Source organism: Corticium candelabrum, chromosome 13 (assembly GCF_963422355.1).
Source record: "Corticium candelabrum chromosome 13, ooCorCand1.1, whole genome shotgun sequence".
NCBI lineage: Eukaryota > Metazoa > Porifera > Homoscleromorpha > Homosclerophorida > Plakinidae > Corticium > Corticium candelabrum.
Genome location: NC_085097.1, coordinates 95,001 through 118,413, shown reverse-complemented (window position 1 = coordinate 118,413; position 23,413 = coordinate 95,001). Strand labels below are relative to the sequence as shown.

At 44.2% G+C, this 23,413-nt stretch overlaps 3 protein-coding genes across 4 annotated transcripts in view; 2 read left to right on the top strand and 1 right to left on the bottom strand.

Annotated features, from left to right (window-relative positions):
- The window catches only part of LOC134188931 (cytosolic phospholipase A2-like), a 27,971-nt gene continuing 4,558 nt past the window's right edge, over positions 1 to 23,413 (top strand). Inside the window, exons 1-14 of one of the 2 annotated variants that reach the window (XM_062657146.1) lie at positions 1 to 178; positions 259 to 303; positions 441 to 522; positions 578 to 879; positions 958 to 995; positions 1,053 to 1,125; positions 2,231 to 2,315; positions 2,389 to 2,693; positions 2,746 to 2,783; positions 7,683 to 7,806; positions 8,081 to 8,217; positions 14,603 to 14,940; positions 19,603 to 19,740; positions 19,861 to 20,136. In XM_062657146.1, the coding sequence (XP_062513130.1) occupies positions 589 to 879; positions 958 to 995; positions 1,053 to 1,125; positions 2,231 to 2,315; positions 2,389 to 2,693; positions 2,746 to 2,783; positions 7,683 to 7,806; positions 8,081 to 8,217; positions 14,603 to 14,940; positions 19,603 to 19,740; positions 19,861 to 20,136 (1,843 nt within the window). In that variant the 5' untranslated portion in view covers positions 1 to 178; positions 259 to 303; positions 441 to 522; positions 578 to 588. Of the gene's footprint in view, positions 304 to 440; positions 523 to 577; positions 880 to 957; positions 996 to 1,052; positions 1,126 to 2,230; positions 2,316 to 2,388; positions 2,694 to 2,745; positions 2,784 to 7,682; positions 7,807 to 8,080; positions 8,218 to 14,602; positions 14,941 to 19,602; positions 19,741 to 19,860; positions 20,137 to 23,413 lie in introns of both variants that reach the window. The other variant, XM_062657145.1, reaches the window with a different exon arrangement.
- LOC134189110 (uncharacterized) lies at positions 4,027 to 5,197 on the top strand. Its single transcript, XM_062657343.1, has one exon. It carries the CDS (start codon positions 4,081 to 4,083, stop codon positions 5,107 to 5,109), a length of 1,029 nt encoding a protein of 342 aa, XP_062513327.1. The 5' UTR covers positions 4,027 to 4,080; the 3' UTR covers positions 5,110 to 5,197.
- On the bottom strand, positions 5,146 to 6,818 carry LOC134188730 (uncharacterized). The gene is made up of 4 exons (XM_062656913.1): positions 6,714 to 6,818; positions 6,559 to 6,637; positions 5,338 to 6,500; positions 5,146 to 5,166 (listed from the first exon to the last, which is right to left on the bottom strand). Exons 1-4 carry the CDS (start codon positions 6,816 to 6,818, stop codon positions 5,146 to 5,148), a joined length of 1,368 nt encoding a protein of 455 aa, XP_062512897.1.

The following is a 23,413-nucleotide window of genomic DNA, read 5'->3' as shown; positions in this document are numbered from 1 at the left end:
TTGACTTTCAGCATTTTGTTTATGAGTGTGCCTGGCTGATTCTAATCTGGTTCACTTGAACTCAATAAGATAAAATGGGACGGTGTAACAGGAGTTGTGCGATAGTGCCTTTGTCAATCTATATGGTGAATCTTGTAAACGCGTAATCTATCGTTCTATAGAGATGGAGCAGTAGAAGGTTGGTTTTAATTGCTCTGCTAGTAGATTGCAAAGTCTTTAAGCAAAGACCGCGAAGTTACATAAAATGTTTCTTTTCAGAACAAACTGCGCATTGCCAGAAATGTACGGGAAAAGGTGCACGGGGTAATTGTACACTATAGTCGCCGTAATTAATACACACAGACTTGTAGTCGTTAGATTGTGTGACATACTACACTGTAGTAGCTTGTGAATACAACTGTAGTGTTAACGATGTCGAATACTTTTACCCTTTTGTGCAGGATGTGACAGCTTTTGGAGAGCTTATTCTTGATGTTCAGCTTCATGAAGGTCGCAACCTCAAGAAGACCTTTTATGAAAAACGTATGCGTTTGTTCCATTTTTCTAGCAGACTCTAGCAGCTATGTTGTCTGTCTAGTTACTAGCTTGATGATGGACAATGTGATGGATCCATACTTTCGATTTGAAGTTACTCATCCATTGAGTTCAGATAGCAACTCATTGCAGAGATCTTCAAGCAAGGATAACCAGGAAAACCCCAAGTGGAAGGCGGAAGAGTTTTCTTTTCTTCTTGATGAAGAGAAAGGACCAGGTCAACTAGAAGTGACTCTTTGGGATGCCAACTACGTAATTGACAGTATGATGTCTGAGCCTGTTGTCATTAACTTGAGTAATCTTGAGATTGGAACTGGATTTAAGAAGCAGACACTGAAGATTCACGTAAGCTTGTTTATATTGTTGGTAGTAAGTTAGTTGTTGTCTGGGGAGAAGCTATTTTTATATTCTATTTTGTGGCAGGGATCAGGTGAGGTGGACATCTCACTTCGACTTCGAAAGTTGTCATTTTGGTCTTAGTGATTCTACGCGATTGTAGGTTTTTGATTGTCTCTTAGGGAAGAGGGGACTGATGTGGATTACTTTAGCGGTGATGAAGAAGAGAGACGTAAGCAGTCAGCTATAGATAAGGTATGAACTGAAAGTTGTTGACTGTCTGTGAATATTAGTATTATGTATTTTGCGGTTACATCCCGGTATGTTTTACATGTATAATTACACCAACACCGCTTGTGAGTTAGTGGTTATGGTAGTGTATGCTGAAGTTCGAAGTCTTTCGATTGATGCTCTAACACTGCTAAAGGTTTCTAGCGCAACTTTGTGAGAAATTGAGAGACAGATCAGAGTAAAGACATCTTAGAAAGTTGACAGGAGTTTGATTGGCCTACTATTGTGATTGTTTGCATCACTTCAAGCTGATACAGAGGTTTGGTTCCTTACATGTACATGGAACCCAGTTACCTGATGGAGTTGGTTGTCTCAGCATGTCCGCTTCACAACATGATCTACAACACGCGTACGAGATCAACCTTGATTTGCTGTCATCCCTTATACAGAAAGCCAGGCTTAGGGAAAAAGCACGGCTTAACGCACCATTGCTAAGAGTCATGCTGGGGCTTGGTTGTGGGCAATACGGAACCCTCACCTAAGCCTCGCCATGTCACCGCATGAATTTGTATTAGCTGTAAGGCTATGGCTTGTACTTCCTCTCTTTCCTTTTGCTCCTCAGTCCGTGCAGTGTGTTTGCAGTCAAGTTCTAGATCATTTTGGGGATCATCTCCTAAGTTGTGGTTATGGTCCACTCTGGACGAGACGGCATAACTCTCTGTGTGACGTCATCTTCCATGCTCTTTGACTGAAAACAAGCATGTGAAAAGAGAGCAACGACGCTCCAGTTATGATGCCAGTCATACGGGTGATATTTTTCATTCTGACTTTTTGGAGGGCCCAGCTGCGTACTTTGACATCACGGTGAGCAGCTAGCTTCTGCATATCGTCAAAGCCGCTGCTAACCACCTGAACCCCGTCTATACGAATCTGGGATGGATGGGTCTTTGGAGATTTAGAATCAAGCTCGTGTGAAGTACATGCTTGTACGCGCGTTCAGAGCGTCCTGATCATTGTATACTAAGCTTGTATTGCTCTTATACATTGTAGTGTTTCAGTGGTTTGTTTTTCTGACATTCTGTTTATTTCATGCTATACTACATCATTGGTAACGTTTGCAATTGTGCAGGAGTTATATCCCAAAAAATATATTCGCCGTTTGGATGTCTTTATTCACGAAGGTCGTCACCTGCATAAATCGTTTTATCAGAAATGTAAGAACCTTTTTTGGTTGTATGTGTTATGTTTGACGTATCAAGCATATGCATGTCATTGGGTTCTATATAGTGTCCCAGTTTATGACTGATACTATGATGGATCCTTACGTACAAGTGCACGTAACTAAGCCTTGGATAAAGGCACAAGATGCAGATACACAGAACACAGTCTTTAGGACTAACACAGAGAATCCCGTATGGGAAGAAGAACTCTCATTTCTCATTGATTCACGTCAAGGACTAGGGCAACTAGAGATGACGATCTGGGATTCCAACTATGTGTTGGATCAAGCATTGACTGATCCTGTTGTTGTTGAACTGAATGATATTCAAGAAATGGGTAAAGGATTTCATCGAAGAACGTTTTCGGCTTACGTAAGCTTTTAGGATTTTCTAATCAATTTGCTAAATAATTCTATGATTACAGGGTGGTGGAGAGTTGGACGTTTCTTTCCAGATAAGGATGTAAGAACCAAAAATCGAAATAACTTATTATTGACAAGTCAATGAATTTTGTTGGAGCAAAGCTACTGTATGTAATTCGTTTACGAATTAGGGGCACGAAAGACGAATGTTTAACGTACCAGGGGCATGTGTGCGGGTATATATAGCCTCGTCCCAGACTCTCTCGCGCTAGTCTTGTCCGGTGCCCGTATGACAATTCCAGGCGCGAGAGAGTCTGGGATCATCCCGCCTACTTCCTGCCGTATCTCCTTTCTAAACGCTCACTAAGTGTCACCCCCAACGTCATCACTGTCACCCCCAACGTCATCAAGTGTCCCGTAACTTCAAAATCAAATTAGCGTTAGCACTATAATTCAATAAACTAGTGTGGGACTCATCTGTGTATCCACCCAGCGCAATTTGGCAAGCTCTGTGCATGCCGGCCGCGTCCGGTGTACACAGAACGTGCATGGCAAAGTTTCCATGGCCGCTGAGGACGTCTACATAATTTGTAGGTACGCGTGATCATGAGCGCACGGTTTGAATCTATCTGCTCGAAAATCACATGCGTAAACACACTGACTGATCTCTTTTATGTTACATTACTGTTACGTGTGATCGTGTAATCGCAGTCAGCCGTTCTTGTAAGTAGCAACGTATCGCGTTAGAAGCTGAACACGTGACTGTCAAGACTGTAAAATATCTCATCATTGTAAATTACTCGACTCTCCTACTGAACGACGATCTACTACTTCTAGTAGTAAATGATGTCATTCGACTTCCTCCCATAACGTGTGCATTCCTAATCAGTTATTGGAAACCGCTGTACCGGATAGCACAATGTCAGTGACAATGACATCATATTTGAGAACATTTCAGATCATGACTTCCCAGTACTCTAGCAACTACTATATAGTAACTACTAACAATTCCTAGAAAATGAACATATCCGGGTAAGGATATAGATATAAGCAAGTGTATTGAAGTGCTTGCTCACTTCTGTTGTTTACCAACTACAGTGTATACTTTAGTTTGACTATTCTGAACATCATACTACTCCAACCAAAGGAAACATGCTACAAAGTCTGTCATCCATCCAATTTCAGTGATTGATGTTGATGAGAGTTATATAGACAACAATGTTACAATACTTGAAGAATTCCAGAGAATGTTGGCAATAGATGATACAATTCAGCAATGTGTCGTTGGAGACCAAGCTACCTGTAGAGCAATCCGTGGAGCTCGCCGCAGAAGAGTAGCTGATGTCCCCAATGCCCGTCTTCGATGGGCAAAAGAAAACCCAGGAGATTTCCATTTTATGTGGGAGTGTTTGAAAGTAATCTATCTGACATTTTGGGAGTCACAAGAGCATCCTGGCTCATTGGCCAATCTAAGCAAACTGACTAATAGAACCAACGTCACAATAGCTGCTAAAAAGTTCCAGCAAGCAGATGAATTCCTGCGACATGCACTAGAAGCCCACTTGACTGCATCTCTGCTAACATTTCTAAACATCTCTAGTGTATCAGCAGACATTTCATCTGATCAAAGCACAGTGACTGAACTACGGCTGCACCAAACAGCTGAGAGATTTGCAAACCAAGTGCTATCAGCCCCAACTGATGAAGACAAAAAAGACGCTGACCATATGTACAACTTCCATCGGTCATTCTTACAAATGGCGTTGCTGTATGAAGACCTCAGAGATGCCATAAAACACGAGGATGGTCCGCGAATTATACAGCATTGGAGAATGTGGCTACTGTATTTCCTAGCATCAAAAAGGACCAACTACAACAGCGAAGCTGCTAATCTCTTGGCAAATTTAAAGGCTGATTTTTCAAAGTGGCTGTCCTACATAGTCACTCACAACAGAACAGTCAATTCGTCGGGTCGGCCAGGTCATGGAAAGGCAATTGACATGGCTGTTGAACATCACAATCTCGTGATCAAAACAGCACTTAGGTCATCTGGTGGTAACCTCACTCTCCATCACCTAAAAATGATAAGTTTAGCAGCTCACATGCTACACGATGCAGCAGTATTGTGTGATGAAGAGGTCTTTGCTACTCACAACGGAACACGACATCAAAGCTCAAAGGCTGAAAAAGACATTCAAATGATGGTATCAAGCTTGATTGACTCCAGAGCAACCTGTCGAATTTCTCAAAGAACATTACCATCAAATAGGTGCTTCACAACACCAGAGCGTAAAGGATATGACATTGCATTGTCCAAACAATGGCTGGCCAAATTCCTGAAGAAAGAGGAACTACATCTTGATGAAGACAAATCAACAGATGAAGACCATGAGGAAATCGATTTTCTGCAAGACAATGAAACATGACGAAGTGCTAGGCTTTATTGTAGCGTTATAGCACTATTATAGCACTAAATTATACCACTAACATAAATTTCATAGGTTATTGCTACAATCCCCCAAAACATTTCTACAGCGCTTTCTACAGTTAATTACATCTGTGGTATCACTTGTACGCCTCAAAGCAATTTGGGTTACAGTGTTAGGTATATGACCCTCGATTAATTGAAATACAGGTGCACTGAACTCTCTTACCACGCCTAGTGGTACCACATCTTCTTCTGAACAAATCTTATTACATCTCTTTACAATTTTGTCAATCATTGCCATGGAAAGTACTCCATCTAGACCTCTCCGCCTAAATCGTGTGCCTCCTGCAGTTTCCCTAAACTTTAGCAACGATTGTTTTAATGCAACTCTCTGCCCTGCAAGAACTCGACGTGATCTCAAAGCTCCAGATCTACAAGGAATTGGAGTGCCATCATCTGTACATGGTATTTCGGTGACAAACACACGTGGACGTTCACTAGAAGAGCAGAAAGAGCAACATAAATCAGAGGCTGGTAAAAGCTCCTCAGACTGCAAAATGTCACGAATTATTACTTTCCGCAAACAAGATGTATTTGAACAAAGTTTTAAGACGTCAGGCCCAGTGTCTTTAAGATCACGGGCATGTGCCACAAATCTAACCAGACACAATCGCCTTGAGTCTCTTCCTCCACGACCAGCTAACTGCACCAATTCTGATGCCTTGTCAGGCACACCAAACAAGATCACTTCAGTGATATCATCAATGTCTATACCAAGACCAAATGCACTTGTGGCTACCATTGCTCTCTGCCTTCCACTCTTAAAATTCTCATAGTGTTGTGACCGACCCTCTAGAGACATCGTCGCGTGATACTGACCTACACAGCCCTTGGTGGCAGCACTACAGCTACGGACGAGATGGACATAAACACTGTACAGGGTGTCCTTAGCCCTACAAAATATCAATGTCTTAGGAATTACTTCTGGAGACTTTACTGATGACAACATTGAAGAAAGTGAGTGAAAGACAGACAACATACACTTGGATGAATCCAAAGAAAAGAAGAGGTTGGGCCGATTTAAGGATCCAGACACTAGGACATAATCAGGCATATTTAGCTGTTGAGTGACTGAAACAATAAGTTGATGTGGAGTTGTTGCTGAAAGAGCCATGAGTGGGACAAACGGTAGACAGGAACGGATATAGTTAAGCTCTTTATAAGCAGGGCGAAATTTACCCCAGTCTTCAATTAAATGAGCTTCATCTATGGCAATGAAGGAAATAACTTCCTTCAATCTCTCAGACATTGCCTTCCTGCAAAACTTTCCAGTAATTGCCTCGGGTGACATGTAGACTGAAATAAGAAAGACAAGATACCCTGTTGGGCCTGTCAGAACAACCACAATTACAATGCAATTGCTCACTCAGTTTGAACTTTCCTAGACATATATCCTCCAGCAGCTCATTATCTGATAGAGAAGGTATGCGAGTAACAGAAACTGATTTTTCCTCCAGTTTACTAACCTTGAGAGAGAGGAGGATACAGACATTTGGCATGTGTCAAGCCACAAAAGTTCAATACAATCTAAATCCTAGGTACCTGATCATTCATCAGTGATATCAAAGGGCTAACAACAATGCATGAACCAAACAGGACCATAGCAGGTAGCAGATAACACAGTGACTTTCCACCAGAAGTCCTCATTCTAACAAATACATCTTTCCGCGAAAGAATAGCCCTGGAAGCTTCAAGTTGACCCTCCCGGAAGTTTTCATACTTGAAGACTTCTCGAAGGGTAGACCGTAGTTTCCTGTCAAGATCAACCCGTTCCCTTGTCATTGCGCGCTTTTTGCTATAGAATAGAGTCTGCGCGCAAACGGTGTACGTACTGACCGCAAAGGAGATGCGCGTGTGAACTACATAGATGGTCATCACTCCGCCAATCGTAGATCTCAGACTACAAGCTTACACGACTCCCGTCACCAACACTCCATAGACTTACCTTTTCAACATGCTTCAGTTGTCTGCAAGTCCTGGATATGCCATAAACACCAAACAATGGTCATAGCATCCCGTGTGGTACGTTTATTGGATTAGTGCTAACGCTAATTTGATTTTGAAGTTACGGGACACTTGATGACGTTGAGGGTGACAGTGATGACGTTGGGGGTGACACTTAGTGAGCGTTTAGAAAGGAGATACGGCAGGAAGTAGGCGGGATGATCCCAGACTCTCTCGCGCCTGGAATTGTCATACGGGCACCGGACAAGACTAGCGCGAGAGAGTCTGGGGACGAGGCTAGGTATATAGTGGTCAGTCACCGGAGCATGAACATCCGTTATTGTTGTGTGAAATGAGGAGCTTATAGCGATAATGACATACCCTGGTAACTGTAGTTTGTCCGGTAGTGTCGCATCTAGCTAGCACCAGCTTTGTTAACATGATTGAACTTGATAAGTTTCGTATAAACAATTTATGACAGACTGTTTGACAGACCGTTTGACAGAAAAGCAACGGACCCATGCATATGCGTGATTTGCATGGTGTGTTGGCGTAACTGTTTTGTAGACCGACTGCTGACGTGAGGTTTGGACAAGAGGTTCACGAAAAGGAGAGAGAAATAGTAAGGAAAAGACAGAGGCTAGCTGCAGCTGCAATCAAGACTACCCTAGGAATTGGAGACAATGCCATAGTAAAGTGACATGCACTTATTAATTGCTGTTGCGTTTTATTGACCGACGATCTGCGTGACGGTGTATATGGCAGAAATTTAAACTTCTGTGCCTTTCAAAGTCTAAACTTTATTTAAGTAATACGCTTGTGCATAACACACGCCTAGCCCACACACGCTCACACACCAAGCATGCAGAGCGAAACCGTTGCAACTTGAAGTATGATTTTCCTAGGAAACACTGTATACTTGAACATTTTCATGTGGGTTTTCGTCTTATTATTGTATCTATTAGGTTCCCGTTGTCGGGGTAGTCGGTTCTGGTGGTGGTGCTCGAGCCATGATCGGGTTTTCTGGTGCAATCAGAGGTTTGCAAGAGGCAGGAATATTGGACTGCTGCACGTATGCATCAGCTTTGTCAGGATCTACATGGTATGATATCACTCTACTGAAATAGCGGTTTTGTTGGTCTATTCGTTTGTAGTCCGTGATCCAGGTCCTTGAATTCGCTTTGCCCGTTGGCTACCTCTCACCGACGTTTGTTTCATGATTGGTATTGCTAGAAAGCGTACTGAGGATAACATATGCACGTTTATTTAGTTAGAAATGTGTAGTTTGACGTCCGAAGAGCCCAAGAAAGCGCACCGAGTATCCATGGCAACCGAGATACCCATACTCTAATATCGTCCTCAAACGGTCTCAAATGTGCCTTGAAGAAAGTAGTTGTTACTCCTATTTCTACTTTCATCAATCCCTTTCGTCTTTAAGGCAAACGAAAGACAAAGAACGCTATTGCCGAAACGTTTCTCCGGGTAACCAAGTGCCCTACCGCGAGATAAGAAATAGTTGAAAGAGCATCATTTAGAAAGAGAGCTGCGCCGAAGGACATTTTTATTGAGTCAACGTTAGCGCCAACCAGGGTGACACAACTGCGGATTGAAGAACTATAATGATGGCAGTAGAGTAGTTAAAGGAACACCAGATGTTTTGCGCGCTGGTGCCTGGGATACCGGATTGAAAAAATGTATACACGAAATCAAAATCTCGAGATCAAAGAAACTTACCAACATCCATCGTCGGCCGCTACGTCTGTATGTGCTGCTATTGCTTTTCCAGAATAAATGTTCAAGTTGTCCTTTCCAAAATAGACACCCTCTTCGAAATAGAAGTAGGCTATATACGTAGCTACATAGTTGTATTTCGAAGATGGATCCATCGAAATATATTGTCCAATATCTTTGTAGCGCGATAGTGTTGTCATGCCTATCCAATACAATCTGCCGGTCGTTGTGTATAGAGACTCTCTATCATCGCCTGCGATCGTTTTCGACGATATCTTGCAACATTGACCTATCCATAGAATCACCCTACAACGCCAACCCATCTATGTTGTGTCTGGCTTGCAGAGACGTGAGGGGATAGCTGCTTTTGGATTTTCTATCGAGACATCGTTGAATATACGATCTTACGTTTTGTAGAACAGGTCGGAGACCCCTCCGTTTAGACCTACTACCCTATGGGGTGGTGTATAGTTCTTGTCTATGGCCAGACTATTCACGCCACAGCCGACCATGTAGTATGCTGGAATTGGCTTTCGGTTTGCTATCGGTTGCTGTCACTTCTCCAGTAGACATTGCGCTTTGCGAAATACGAGTAAGCTATGTATAGTGCTACATAGTTTTCCATGGAACCTTGTCGATCCAAATAGCTTCCATCGAATCCAATCTACCCTTGTATATAGGCGTGTGGAAAAGGAAGCTCATTGGCACGATTCGTATTTTTTTTCGACCAACATGGTTCTGTCCACCAACGAACGGAGGAATGGCACGAACAGCGAAGAAATACGATTGGAGGGTCCGAAATGTCCGCTCTGTTGGGACGCAATCCGTATTGCTCCGTACAACAATTACTCACGGAGACAAGAGCGGTGTCGAACCGAGACCGCCTGAGGGTATTGCTTGTTGGTCTGGACGGTCTTCGAACCTGTATCGGAACGATTAGTCAAAATAGATTACGGCACCTTGTGTATGGGAGGAAATAGCTATATTCGATCGGGAAATGGTGGCTATAGTCCCGACGGGTATTGTGTCGTATCGTCGACGAAATGTGGCAAGGTAGACGCATTCATACCACACAGGAGACCCAATCATCGGAAGCCTCCCAAGACATTGTCCTGCTCGAGTACAAGGCACCATACCAAAGGCGTCCCAACAAACGTATACCTCGCTATTACCGACGCCAGACCTGGATGGGATTGGATCTCTCGCCCATCGCAAGCTTCAATCTGTATGTAAAAGTCGTCTATAGTTTCTGCACCTTGGACCCACTCGGTCCGACACCGTTTCATACGGAGTATCACGGAGATGAAAACCGTTCTTGGACTACTTCCGTAGATTGGGTTTGTATGGTCGAGTTTGGAGATGGCGCAGAGGTTCCCATAGACTTTGTAGTTGTCGCGAGCGATTTATTCCGCACGAACATGGAAAACATCGTCTAAGGTGTTTATTATGTCGAGTATCTCGAGCCTTGATTTACCGACGGTAGAGGCAACGCAACATCTCTCGAGGAGGCTCTCGCCGCATATACCGTAGATTCGTGTGGCAAAACTGTATTGGGATACATTCTTTGGAAGGCCATGGAAGCGCGCTATCTACTTATCGAACGCAAACAAGATTTCCTCCAAGAGTGCAAACCCAAGGTCTACAATATATGGCAGACTGTTCGCACGATTCGAAAAGTTGCCAACACATCTGGAATGGTGCAACACGCTTGTCCCAAGTGGTGGGTACACTTGCGAAGATGTGTACGAAGATATCTCGTAGACGCGTCTATGAGTGATATCCACATTCGAAAAAATGTTGGTATAGATAGCATCGTGTCTACCTTATCTTTGGATCCACATCGGATCGGTGGTTGGTTGCCGGTGCACATCGGATGGTGGATACCGATCGACCTGTAATGTTCTCCTTTTTCTGTCTGCTTGCCTGCCTGTATTTTTGAATTTTCTTTTGCATTGTGTTTCTACTCTTTTTTGTCTTGCTCTTGCAATGTGTTTCTGGTCTTTTTTGTCTTGCTGTTTTCGTAATGCAATGGTGTAGGTGTCCATGTCCATAGGTGTAGGTGTCCGTGTCCATAGGTGTTCATCTCGGTGTCCATAGGTATCCATATTTGTGTCAGAGTCCATTGTCCATGTTCGTAGTTGTAGGTGTCTATGTCATGTCCGTATGTGTCCATAGGTGTCCATGTCCGTAGGTGTCTATGTCTGTGTCCCTGTTTCTCTCTTGCAATGAGTTTCTGTTCTTGTCTCGCTCGTTTCGTTCCGCCATGGTCTCCATAGGTGTGGGTATCTTTGCTGTTTTTGCCTGTCTTTGCCGACAACATTCCGTCTTCTATATCGCTGTTGTGGGGTCTTCGTCGTTGTCTTATTGGTTGTGTTCTGGAACTTCCATGGGTTGGTCGTCTTCTGGGACTTTGATATAATCTTCGTCTTGAACGAGTGCAGATTCGAGCGCAACGCGCATAGCTTTGTTTTGCTTTTTGTCATTGTGATAGCTAGAGTGCGCAGCACCATGGGTTGCTCGAGCAAGAATGGAACGCTTGTAGTATCTCTTTGACGAAGTCGTTGGAGGAGTATGGAAGCCCTTTGATCTCAAATGCAGTTTATTGGGTATTGCGATACTTTATCTACCATAGGCCTCTACGCGTAACTCGGTGTTTGGAGGTAAGGTCTCCAGTCTTTTGCGCCTGTTGCTATTGCGTGTTGGCAGTACTCGTATGCCTCCTTTTGCATGTTGGACGAGAACGATAGCCGCCAGCAGATCTCTTTTGTTGGTCTGTTGGTTTGTATGTCTCCAAGGTGACATCGAATAAGAGCGATCGAAGCAACCAAGACCGCTATTTCTTCAACAGCTTCAACCACTCTGTCGAGGAATCCATCCACGATTGGAATCTCGTCGGCTACGCCCTCGCCCGACTCGTCTATCGGGTACAGGAACAAAATGGGGTTTTCTATCCTACGGAACACTGCTGTAGAGAATTGCCTACACGTGTACTCCTCTTCCTACAGGTCGAGCGTTTTTCTGAAGAATTTGGTTGGACAGAGTCGTTTCATAGTGTGGTTGTTTCCTTTTGCAGTTGGTTTGCGTTCCGTACCATGTCGAAAATTCTGTGTACTTTTTCGAACCGTGTGGCGTCGGGAGTCTGCACCACGACATGAGGTTCCACTCAATCTCTTTGGAGTTTGTGTAGAACGTGTTCGTCAGTAGCACATCAACGGACAGCTCTTGGCCGCAGAGCCAATAGGTGCGATCGCTGCGTTCGAAGTACTTCTGGTGTATTTCCAAGATTTGGTGGATAACCTTGGTGGCCCATACGGCAATCTTGTTTGTTTTTCGTTTTCAGAATCAATCGTATCCCAGACCCTCTCTGGGGTTGGTTCCTTGTGCGACCAAAGCCCACGATGTGGCACCTCGACTGTACGAGGAGTAGGTTTGATAGTTTGGTAGGAAAAGAGGTTTCTAAGACCAGACACACCTGCATATATTTCTCTGACTTCTCTTTGTATTGCACTTGGGTTTATAGATTGGTTTGTAGGGCTTCTAATTCGAGAGGTTGTTACTCTCCTTCTCGTTTCCTCTGTCTATGTACTTTCTTGCAGATATTGTGTCTTTGTCTTCCATTCTTTGCAGATCAACGCGTCCTCGATTTTCTGGAGACGTTGAAGTCGTCAGGTTTTTGATAGCGTGGAGACGCATCTGTCGGTTGGAATGAGATATATGTCGAATACAGACATGTCCCTGCCATCCTCGTGGCATTACTCTCACGCCAAATCCAAGATATCTACTCTGTTCCCGGCAGCGACGTATTTGGGTCGACCGCACCTCGATGTCGTTGTGTCGGCTTTGTGGACGCGGCTAGGATGGTCTTCATGTCGACTCCTTTCGTGTAGCATTGCAGAGAGCCTATCTCGACCTCGGTCTTGTCTATCGAGAGCACGTCCACTCGAAAGATGGGACAGCAGCGAAACCCAAAGTCGGCCGCGGCCCATAGCACAGGGTGTTCCCGTGGTTTTTTTTCTCCAAGGCCGTCGTGTTGGGTGCTATACGAATGCCTGCCACCCTGTCGGTTGTTGTGGGGCGTACCATGCGACAAAGATATCGCCCATCGATCGACTGGCTAGGACCAGGCATCGATCCGATTTGGAAGCCAGATTTTTCCATTGTTGTTGGAGAGGTTGCATCAGGAATAGTTCTGGGTGGTTTGGCGGCGAAGCGAGAGCGAGAGCCTCAGCTGCGAACTCTTGGGCCGTTTTACTAGACAGCTTGCTGCCTCGACACGCATAGAGAGAAACCTGGATACGTGTACATCCTCGTTCTTGTACGTTGGGGTGGAGAAATGTTTTGCGTAGATGGGGACTAGGACTGTCCACGTACTCGCACAAATTGCCACCAAACGTTGCTTGGACCTCTCCCACTTTAAATTGAATAAAACGATTCTGTACAATTTTGTCCGAATCGTATATCTGTCGAGCGAGCTGTGCCCACGTCCATACGCGTTCCCCAACAGTACGGGTGTTGGCCAGGATGTTCGGGGTACCGTCCTCCATGATGACGTTGTAGAGTTCGCTGCGCTTGCGGAACTCGTGGACATTGGATAGGTATTGCACCAGAGCCTTGCGATCGAGCACCCCAGAGAAGTAGTAATGTCTCTTGCAGTTCGCCCATCGATATATCGGATACGTTGATCTTTGCCACGACGACCCCGTAAGGTTCGATGTCTCCAAACAGTTTTTTCAGGTTGTGCTAGCGACTGCGTTTGTCTTTTTCAATCTTGGCGAGGTGCTTCATAGCTGTGGACATGGACCCCGAAGTTTCATTTGGTGCCCACTGTGTCTGGAAGGGCTGTGCGGATACACCCTGATCGGTCGCACAAGAAGTGCTTCCTCGAACTCTGACCGTACGTTTATCCTCCGAACGTAGGTACCCAAATATATACATATTGCCTACTAACGCGGGTAACTCCACGAAGGGGCGAAGATTGGTACGCCCTTGGTTTCCAGGTAGGTAGTCGACCTTGGGTATGTCGGAGAGGAGATTGTTCTCGTAAGCGTTCTCTACGAAGAGGTGCTTGGCAAGAAGACCCATATCGGCGAATGTGGCTTGGATCGGATTCTTGGAGACATTCTGTGGTGCTTCGTTGGACATGGTTGTGAAAGTGTTTTTTTCCTCGCTATACATACGTCCACATAGTTTTTCTTCGTTGGCAACTTTCGGTATCGTGTAGTTGGACGTAGTTGCGAAGGTGTTGTCTTCCTCGCTATATCTAGGTCTACATAGAATTTCTTCGTGGGCAATCTTTCGGTATCTTGTGGTAGGTAGTAATTGGTGGGGATTTGGAATGCGCCGGGTTCGAAAACGATAGTCCCTCAAAGAGGAGTGTGGACAAAGCTTGTCGCCTTGGGATGTTGGGAAGTGTGGGGTGATCCGTGTCGCGAAAAGTTGCTGGGAGCCCGTCGCGCCTTCTTGGCAGCGTTGGCTTCTCTATGGCGTAGACAAGATGTATTCTTGGTTGTCTTGGAGGCGTGAGGGCGTTTTCGATATTGGCGCACTGCCCTGCGGCTGCCATCGAGATCGAGAGATGTCGGGAGGGTGCGACTCGATTCGAACGGACGTTTACATGGGGTGCAGGGGGGGGGGTAGAGAGGTTTTTACGGACCTTTGCAACACTATAACGGCTATGTTTTGGAGGTGGTATCATTTTGACGCTAACCATACTACTTATTAGCTTTGTCGACCGATCAAGAAAATTTTTTATACAGGTATTTATCTGTGCTATACGCACTGGAGCAGTTTCCCGACGTTACGAAATGCACTGAATACCTCAAAGACAGATGCACACAGATGGGTCCAATTATGAGTCCTGAAAAGATGGGCGATCACGTGGACGTCGTTGTTCATAAATATTACGATGGACTTGATGCGTCTTTGGTTGATATATGGGCAGCGATGATTGGTAAGGTTCTTGAACCTCGTTTGGAAAAGAAAGAAAGGACCAGATTGTCAGATACACAAGATCGTGTGCAGACATGCGAATTGCCGTTTCCTATCTACACTGCCGTGTTTGTGAAAGAAGAGACACCAACAGAGGCCTATGCTGGTGAGGATACTTTTGTTTAAACATTTGTATGATTTTCGGAAATTTTTGATATTATGTCTACGGATATTTCAACACGGACGCAGTCTCCATCTTATAGATACACACTTACAGAAGCAATGGCGAACAGCCGACACACAGACAGCGGCGGGGAGGCAGACGACGTACAAGTTAGGAAAAGACAAACGGCACGCACCCACACATCTTGGCATGCGCGCGCATCCACACCCACACATTTACACGCTCACGCACTACACACCTACACCTATGCTCACGCTCTTACCCCTTCCCACCAACGTATCAACACCCCACACCAACGCCCCATAGTCGCACCTACTCACTTACATCCACGCACCCATACGCACGCACCCACGCATTACCCTCCCACCTATCCTCTCACGCAAGCCCTCATCCGTTCGCCTGCCCCATACCCGCCCTCTCTCCTTCCCGCCCGCCCCTACCTTCCACACACTCGCACAGACACAGTAAACACGGTAACGTAAAGTTACCTTTCAGGTCACATCAGCCTACGGCGGGCCCGCCCTCGCAATCTCCTGCAAGTGCATGGGCCAACTATACTTGCAAGAGCAACGGCTTGTGATGTTGTTGCCTACGTTGGCAACAACACTGGGACCTCAGCAGCTGATTGTAGAGTGCCAATCAGTCAGTGGCCGCTACCGTTATACTTCTGAGCGGAGAAAAGATATTGTATGTGAGTTCCTTGCCTAATTAGAGGAATTAGTGGAATTAAAATATACGACTGTGAAGTCTGCAGCTCAATTGTGAGAGTCGCATTTGTGGGTGAAACTTATTGAACCATTGAATTCAAGTCGGGCACGCAATTCCTTTAGGCAAGAAACTTACACGCAATTGTCCTCTTGTCTCAGGAGTTTAAATGAGTACCCGTTTTTTGACTGGTAGCGACCACCGAACACCGGTGTAGCGTTGTCCTCAAGTTTGGGTGTCTATATAATAAATTAGACTGCAAACCACGCCAATTTTCTTGTAAAGTTACGCCCATTTCCTACATTTTTCGCGCTCACAGTTTGTAGACATGTAAGTATCGATTTCAGGTTACAAATCAATTAACACAGGTATCTATGTCGGAGCTGCCGTGGAGATTCCATTCTCCACGGTCAATCTGGTTGTCGACCTTAATTAAGTAAAGTTACTTGAAAAATAATTGTGGATAGGCTTCTGTCTTCTTGATACGGTCTTCTGTGACTCTGCCATGGCTATATCGCGTAGCAAACGTCCTAATTAACAGTGACAGGCATGCGCACTACGTGTCCAGTCCACGACTTGTCTCGACACTGGTTTTATTATCCTGAAATGATGGTGTGTATCTAAGAGATAGTCATAGTCGTCGTGAACGTACTACTTTAATTAGGATTAAGCGGACTGTTTAGTAAGTTAATTATAGTTGTTCCTGAAGCGGAGTGACACGCCCAAAATGTTTGCGGGGCTACAGCCTCCCCCATCCCCCCACACTACGCCGGTGTACCGACTGTGACTTGGACAACTAGCCACTTAGTGGACTGTGAGTGCCCACAGTTCAGTTAGCGTTGTAGGCCGGTGCTCCTGCTACTATGTGGTCCGGTTCCACACACACGCACGCACACACACACACACACACTACATTAACATTAAGAAGCATAATCACGACGAACTCTAGCATTGAAATCACCCATGAGAATGAGTTTATCTTGTGATGGAATTTCCACTAAAAGTTGGTGAAGTTGATCATAAAAACATTCCTTTGAAGCATTGTCTGAAGTTAGTGTGGAAGCATATACACTAACTATTGTTAGATACCTTTTCTTGTCTAGAGGTAACCGCAGTGACATCAGACGATCACTATGTGCAATGGGAAAATCAACAAGTTTGTTGGCAATGTTTGTCCTGATTGCAAAACCTCCTCGTGATGCACGCCTGGCTTCCAATAATTTTCCTGACCAAAACGATCTATATCCATCATTCCAAACAATCTCATTGATACTACCCCGTTCAGCAAGTCTGTTTTCTGAGAGCAGTGTTGTCCGCAGCATACAAAAGGCACAACGCTCCGCCATGCCTTCGTTTCCACTTGGTACGGGGCCCCTCTGCTTTACTGCATGAGTAGACAGTGATTAGCTATGAAAATAGTGGACTTGTATTTATATTTTGAAAAGTGGAGACTAACAGGTAGTTCCTGGGATGCTTGGTTTGAAGATAAGACCAATCAGGACAAAGAGTGCCATGTGGTATGAACTTAATTGTAATATAAGTACTCAAACATCAACAGTGTGTCAGCACCGCCCCCTATTTAGGTCAGTATCTGACGAGTTCTGTAGATATTTGGCTCTTCCTATACTACTAGTTGGTTCTCAGCTTCTCGTGGTCTGGAAATTTTCCAGCAGCTATAAGGCTTAATATAACTATCATGTGGTCAAGCACAGTGAACTAAGACAAAGAGAAACTTTCCTTAAAAATAAACCACTTTGTTCCTTTTGTGCTTGAGCATTCCAGTTTGTGGCATGTCAGGGGTAAGCAAGCCTGCACCAAAGCTTTCGTAGGGCCGGTACCACAAAAATTGGAATGCGTGTAGCCAATAATTAAGGGTGGGCGTGGGTATAGCAATTTCCGCCGTGTCTTACAAAAATCTTGGGGACACTACAGGAGAGTGAAGCAATATCAATTTCAAAACGAAGCAGTTTAGTAGCGATTAGAGCTGTTCTTCTTTGCATTCAGATTTCTCATGATTAATCACAGATCTTACATTCCAACAACCAATTTTTCTGCATGATGCTACCTGTACTAGTCATTAATTAACCTAGAATCTCACGTAAACGTTTCAAGGCGCTTGCGTGTTTTCTTACACCTTGAAGAGGTTGTTGTCTTTTCACACACGTCACGTCTTCTAAAGAATGCCGGCAAGAAACCGGATCATCCTAGTTGAGGCAACGATGGAACTGGAGCAGATTGGCTGAGACAATATGTAGAGAAGTTTTGCACACAAAGAGATTTCAGTGAAGCCCGGTTGTGCAGACCGTACACTCACTCTCACGAAACCCAATTTCCTGATGATGGTGCGAAGTTCGGGACAACCAACAGACGTCAGCCTCGCGGGGTGCATCCAGAACGTAATCACTGGAGTCATGAGATGCAAGCAACTCAGAGCTCAGCAAACTACGGGCACCGCCATCAAGGAACGGGAACAGACACACACACACACACACACACACACACACACACACACACACACACACACACACACACACACACACACACACACACACACACACACACGCGCGCGCGCGCACGCACCCACGCTAGGGCCGGCGGAGCCCCCCCACACGCACGCACCCACGCTAGGGCCGGCGGAGCCCTACAGATGTTGGGTGGGCCAGGCCTTGCTTGGCTAGGCTCCGCCCACTTGACAACTTTTGACTATCCGTAGAGCTACGGTGGAGCCTGGCTAAAGACAGCGTTACGAGAGGGTAGTCTAACTACTAGCAGTATTGTACTCTAAGAATATTTAATCATTTATTGAACTGCACGCAAAAATTGTCATCTGTTAGAGACTGAAAAGACCAAAAATGACTTGCGTTGGTCATTAGCACTAATGAACTCATTTCCGATTTCTAAAAGGTTCATCTTATCTAGTCGGTCACTATGTACATGCAGTACCATCAGATTGTTTAGACGGCGTTGACTCACTGTACACCTCAAGTACGTCTTCAGTCTTCTGAGAGAAATGATTCGTGGCGTCTCTTTATGGCAAACAGTAAGCGTGCATCAAGACGAGTGACTGGGTTTGCGAGGCATTTAGTGCCCGTCCCACACTTCCTGCTGTAAACTTCCGAATTATGGTTGGTTTGTCTCATCTGTAGAGGTGAACAATAACTAATTTATTTAATCATCTATACCATTTTCCGGAAGTTTTCGCCAAACGCCTGTTGGTGGAAGTCCCATGTTCGAACGATGGGTGGGCCATGGCCCACCTGGCCCACCCTGCTCCGCCGGCTCTGCACGCGCGCGCGCGCGCACACACACACACACACACACACACACACACACACACACACACACACACACACACACACACACACACACACACACACACACACACACACACACACACATTGTGTCACCCAGGAACAGGGACAGTTACACGAATACGGCACAATCACAACGTACATGCACAAACACGACGAGCAGACGGCCAGCCAGAGAGCAGAGAACCAAACAGACAGGCAGACGGACAAGATATGTCAAGCCTCTGTCAGTATAGTACGGGTTGACTAAAAGCCTCTATTTTGTAGGTGTTGTAACAGCGTCGACCTTGCACAAGAATTTTATTTAATCGTATCACAGCAAATTACAGATATAAGTTCTAGCGAACATACCGTCACGTATACATTGGCGCACTAGCACTTACAGATAGACACACTCACTCACCTCATGCACCTTCACCGTCTTCACACACTTGCTCACGCAAACACAGCATATACATAGATAAACACGGACAAAGGAGCATACGCATTGCACGTTGTAAGCACCATGCTTTCTTGTGAGTCATATATATATATATATATATATATATATATATATATATATATATATATATATTTAATGCGCTCTCTTTGCTAATATCGTACGTTTGCAAGGTTTGTGGTTTTTTAGATTGGCTTGAATTTACTCCTTTTGAGTATGGTATCCGTAACTTGAGAGTCTTTGCAGCAATAGAGGACATTGGAAGTGACAGGGTTAATGGGATCGTTTGCAGAAGATACGAAGAATTTTCTATGGGTTTCTTGCAGGGTACGGTAATTGCTTGTCTATATGTTGGGATGCTATACAGCACTTTTTGTTAGTCGTCACAAGTCAATATATCATTTTGGATAGTTTTTACATGTTGCCGTTTAAATTTCACGTGTCTAGGTTTGTGGGGGAGTGCTTTCGCCAGTGCCATTCGGGTATGGATTACAAGGATTTTTGGACGGCATTCAACGTTAGGTTCATTCTTGAATTCGAGTCTCAACTTTCTTGACCTCGACGATTGGCGCCCTTTGGCTGCTTCGCTACCAAATTACATGAAAGGCATTTCCACGGTTCCTCAGTCTAGACGGCTGTTGCGTGGTTCTTTGAAAGAAATGTTTAAAGATCATCTTTCTACAGATCACCTTTACTTGGATCACAAACCAAGCGAAGAGGAAAGTAAGAATAGCAATTATGCAATGCAAGTCTATAAGGAGATAATAAGTCATGTTTTGGCTATTGGTTGAAAATATTTATGTAAATGCATGCTAGGAAAGGATTTGCTTAACTTGTTTTAGAGTATTTTGATTAAAGTTCTGATGTTCAAATATAAATTAATAGAATTTGTAGCTTGGAAAACACAACTGCGAATCTAGTCAAGAATATACTGTACAGTTCGACTAGTAACGTGATGACTGTGGATCATCTCGATTTCTAATTAAAATGTTAGTCAGATTAGACAATTGATAGAGTAGTGTCATACACTGCGCATAAACGTTTCTGTCAGAAAGGTGAAGTCGACAACTATGTAAGAGTCATTATTATACCGTATGCATTATATATAAATATGACTCACAGTGCATGCGTTCAGTATAGTGTAGTGGTCAGCATGCCTAGCGGCTGATGCGGGAGACGTGGGTTGGAATCCCATCGGTAGTTCAGCCAATTTACCACCAACTTCTTTACATTATCATTATCTCTTTATCTGCTCCTGACATTAGATATGATATAATATATATATATATATATATATATATATATATATATATATATATAATACTAGGATCCATGGCCCATCCTTCGTACGGGCAAGATACTGTAGTGTAAAGATATGTAGGTCCGTGGACACGTCACGTGCAATCTTTGTTGCGAGGTCCCGGATGTCCTAAATGAATTCGAATCTTGCTCTTCGCGCTTGTTCGATAGAAATCGACACACTCCCCGTGTAGCGCTTGCTGCAGAAAATGTGTAGGTTGGATTTGGTGCAAATGCAATCAGAATTTGGAGAGAAACGAAAGCGCTAGAAGAGTAAGTTTCGTCGGCAAGAGATATTCGATTGCTCGAAGCTTTGCGAAGGACGACGACGCGTACGGTCTACACAGGACTAGTGTGGGCGTGTGTTCGAATGAACTGGAATGTGTAGCGTTTGCATCATCGAGAAATTTTACGCGGGGGTCGACCCCTCGAGAGGGGATTCGGTGCATAAATTTTTAATTTTCTTACGCAAAATTTCTCCTGTACGTGCCGATTTCGGTTGTGAACGGACAAAAGACGGCCGCCAAACGCGAACACACACACACACACACACACACACACACACACACACACACACACACACACACACACACACACACACACACACACACACACACACACACACACACACACACACACACACACACAGCTATGGTAGTACCCTCCCTGTATGTAGGGATTGCCCAGGTTTTGGAGCGTTGTGGGGGCGTGGTCATCTTTTTGCACGCTTAGAAAACATAGTAAATGAAGACTAAAATTTCTCAAAATCAACGAAATGAAATGTTTGCACGTTGTGTACTATATCCTATTTTTGTTTTGGTCAATAATCATCTAACAACCCAGAAAACAGTTGCTAGTCTCGGAGGCCCATGCGCCAATTTTGTTCTACTTGTTCTTCTTCTCCATGGATATCTCTTTTTGTACGTTATGTACAGCTGTGAAACTTTAGAAAGCGCTTTAGAATTACCCAAACTCTATTCTTTTGTTGATGAAAGAAACCGAAAGGAATGTTAAAAAATTTGTGGTTATTTCAAGCAGATTTGATCCTATCAACGCTGTTGCACAGTTCGGGCCAATCACAGAGCAGTATTTGCGATGGTCGTCCATGGCAACCAGAGACAATGGACGAAGCGCCAATCAACTATGCCCAAAGAGTGTAGGAAAGACTCTACCACCAGAACTGTGTAATTCGATCATGTTTGCCGTTGTCAGGTCTAGTCTGAAATTGTTTGCGATCTACGTCGCACACAGGAGTAAAAATGACTTTTATTATGGGCGCATAGTAATTTATACGGGAACCCAACATTTGCAACGCGTATCCCGCATGGGATGATCTTTGGCTTTGACTACTAAGCAACGTTCTATTCCAACTATGGTTGCATATTCAATTATACACGCACTGAAAAAAGAACAATGCAAGGGCACTAATAATTAGGATATTTAGATATTCCTACAACGTGCGCTAGGATACCATGGTACAGTAAGTATACCTAGTAGACCTAGAAACCACGCGAGTAAACTACCTCTGAATCATGTCTAACGAAAGCTGTTACATATAAACAGGTTTAATTAACGCTATTAGCCTAGTGAAAACGCGCTAAATCTTACAGGCCCTAGTGAAGACATGTACACCCTAGCTAGGTTGCGCTTTTGCGCTCCTAAAACTTACCAAACTAGAATTTAAAAATTTTTTTCTCTGAAGAAAGAAATGGATGTAGGGATTGTCTAAAAAGTAACAGAAACAAGATCTATAGATAATATGAACCAAAGCCAGACATCACTAGTGAATCTTTCCAACCCCCAAAATGTAAAATTTAGGGAATGTGGGGGTTGGAAGGATTCACTAATGATGTCTGGCTTTGGTTCATATTATCTATAGATCTTGTTTCTGTTACTTTCTAGACAATCCCTACATCCTTTTCTTTTTTCAGAGACAAAGTTTGAAAAATTCTGGTATATATATATATATATATATATATATATATATATATATATATATATATATATATATATATATATATATATACATGTGTGTGGATGTTGGATTAGAAGGAGTGAGAGCAGCACACAACCTTGGCTGCTCTAGTAATGTTTGTGAATCTGAGATTTTTGTTGCGTTTATGGAGGAAGTTATATCAATTCCAGTCAATATTGTTTGCCATATACCACAAAGTGTTCGCCCCCTGCTTGCCCAAGTATTATCATCAGAGTTGAAACATGCTTGTTATAATGGTCTGTGGGGATTCGCGCGATTACATATGTTTGCTAAAGCAGTCTTACGTTCCCCTCCTTGGGGTGGAAAGAGAAAAAGATATGCGGTAAGCGCTTTGTTGAAGTCACGTCTGCAGCAATGGCAAAATGGATGTCTGGTGTCATTGTGGGAGGAAGTACGAAGTGAAGCTGGACAGCAGTCCAAGTCCACAAGCTATGTTAATACAGACAGGTCACTGCAGCGAAGTAATGCTAGACGTGCTACTTTCTTAGCAAGAGAAGGTCGATATGGTGATGCCGCACGGTCTTTGCAGTCACAAGGATGTGCATCTGAAAATGACAGCGACGCATTGCAAGATTTGATAGATCGCCATCCTCTTCACCCACTAACCAGTTGGTCTGATGAATTATCGCCTGCTTTATGTGCCACTGCTTCCCATGTGCTTGAGTCATTAAAAGGTTTTCCTCTTGGGAGCAGCCCAGGTTTCTC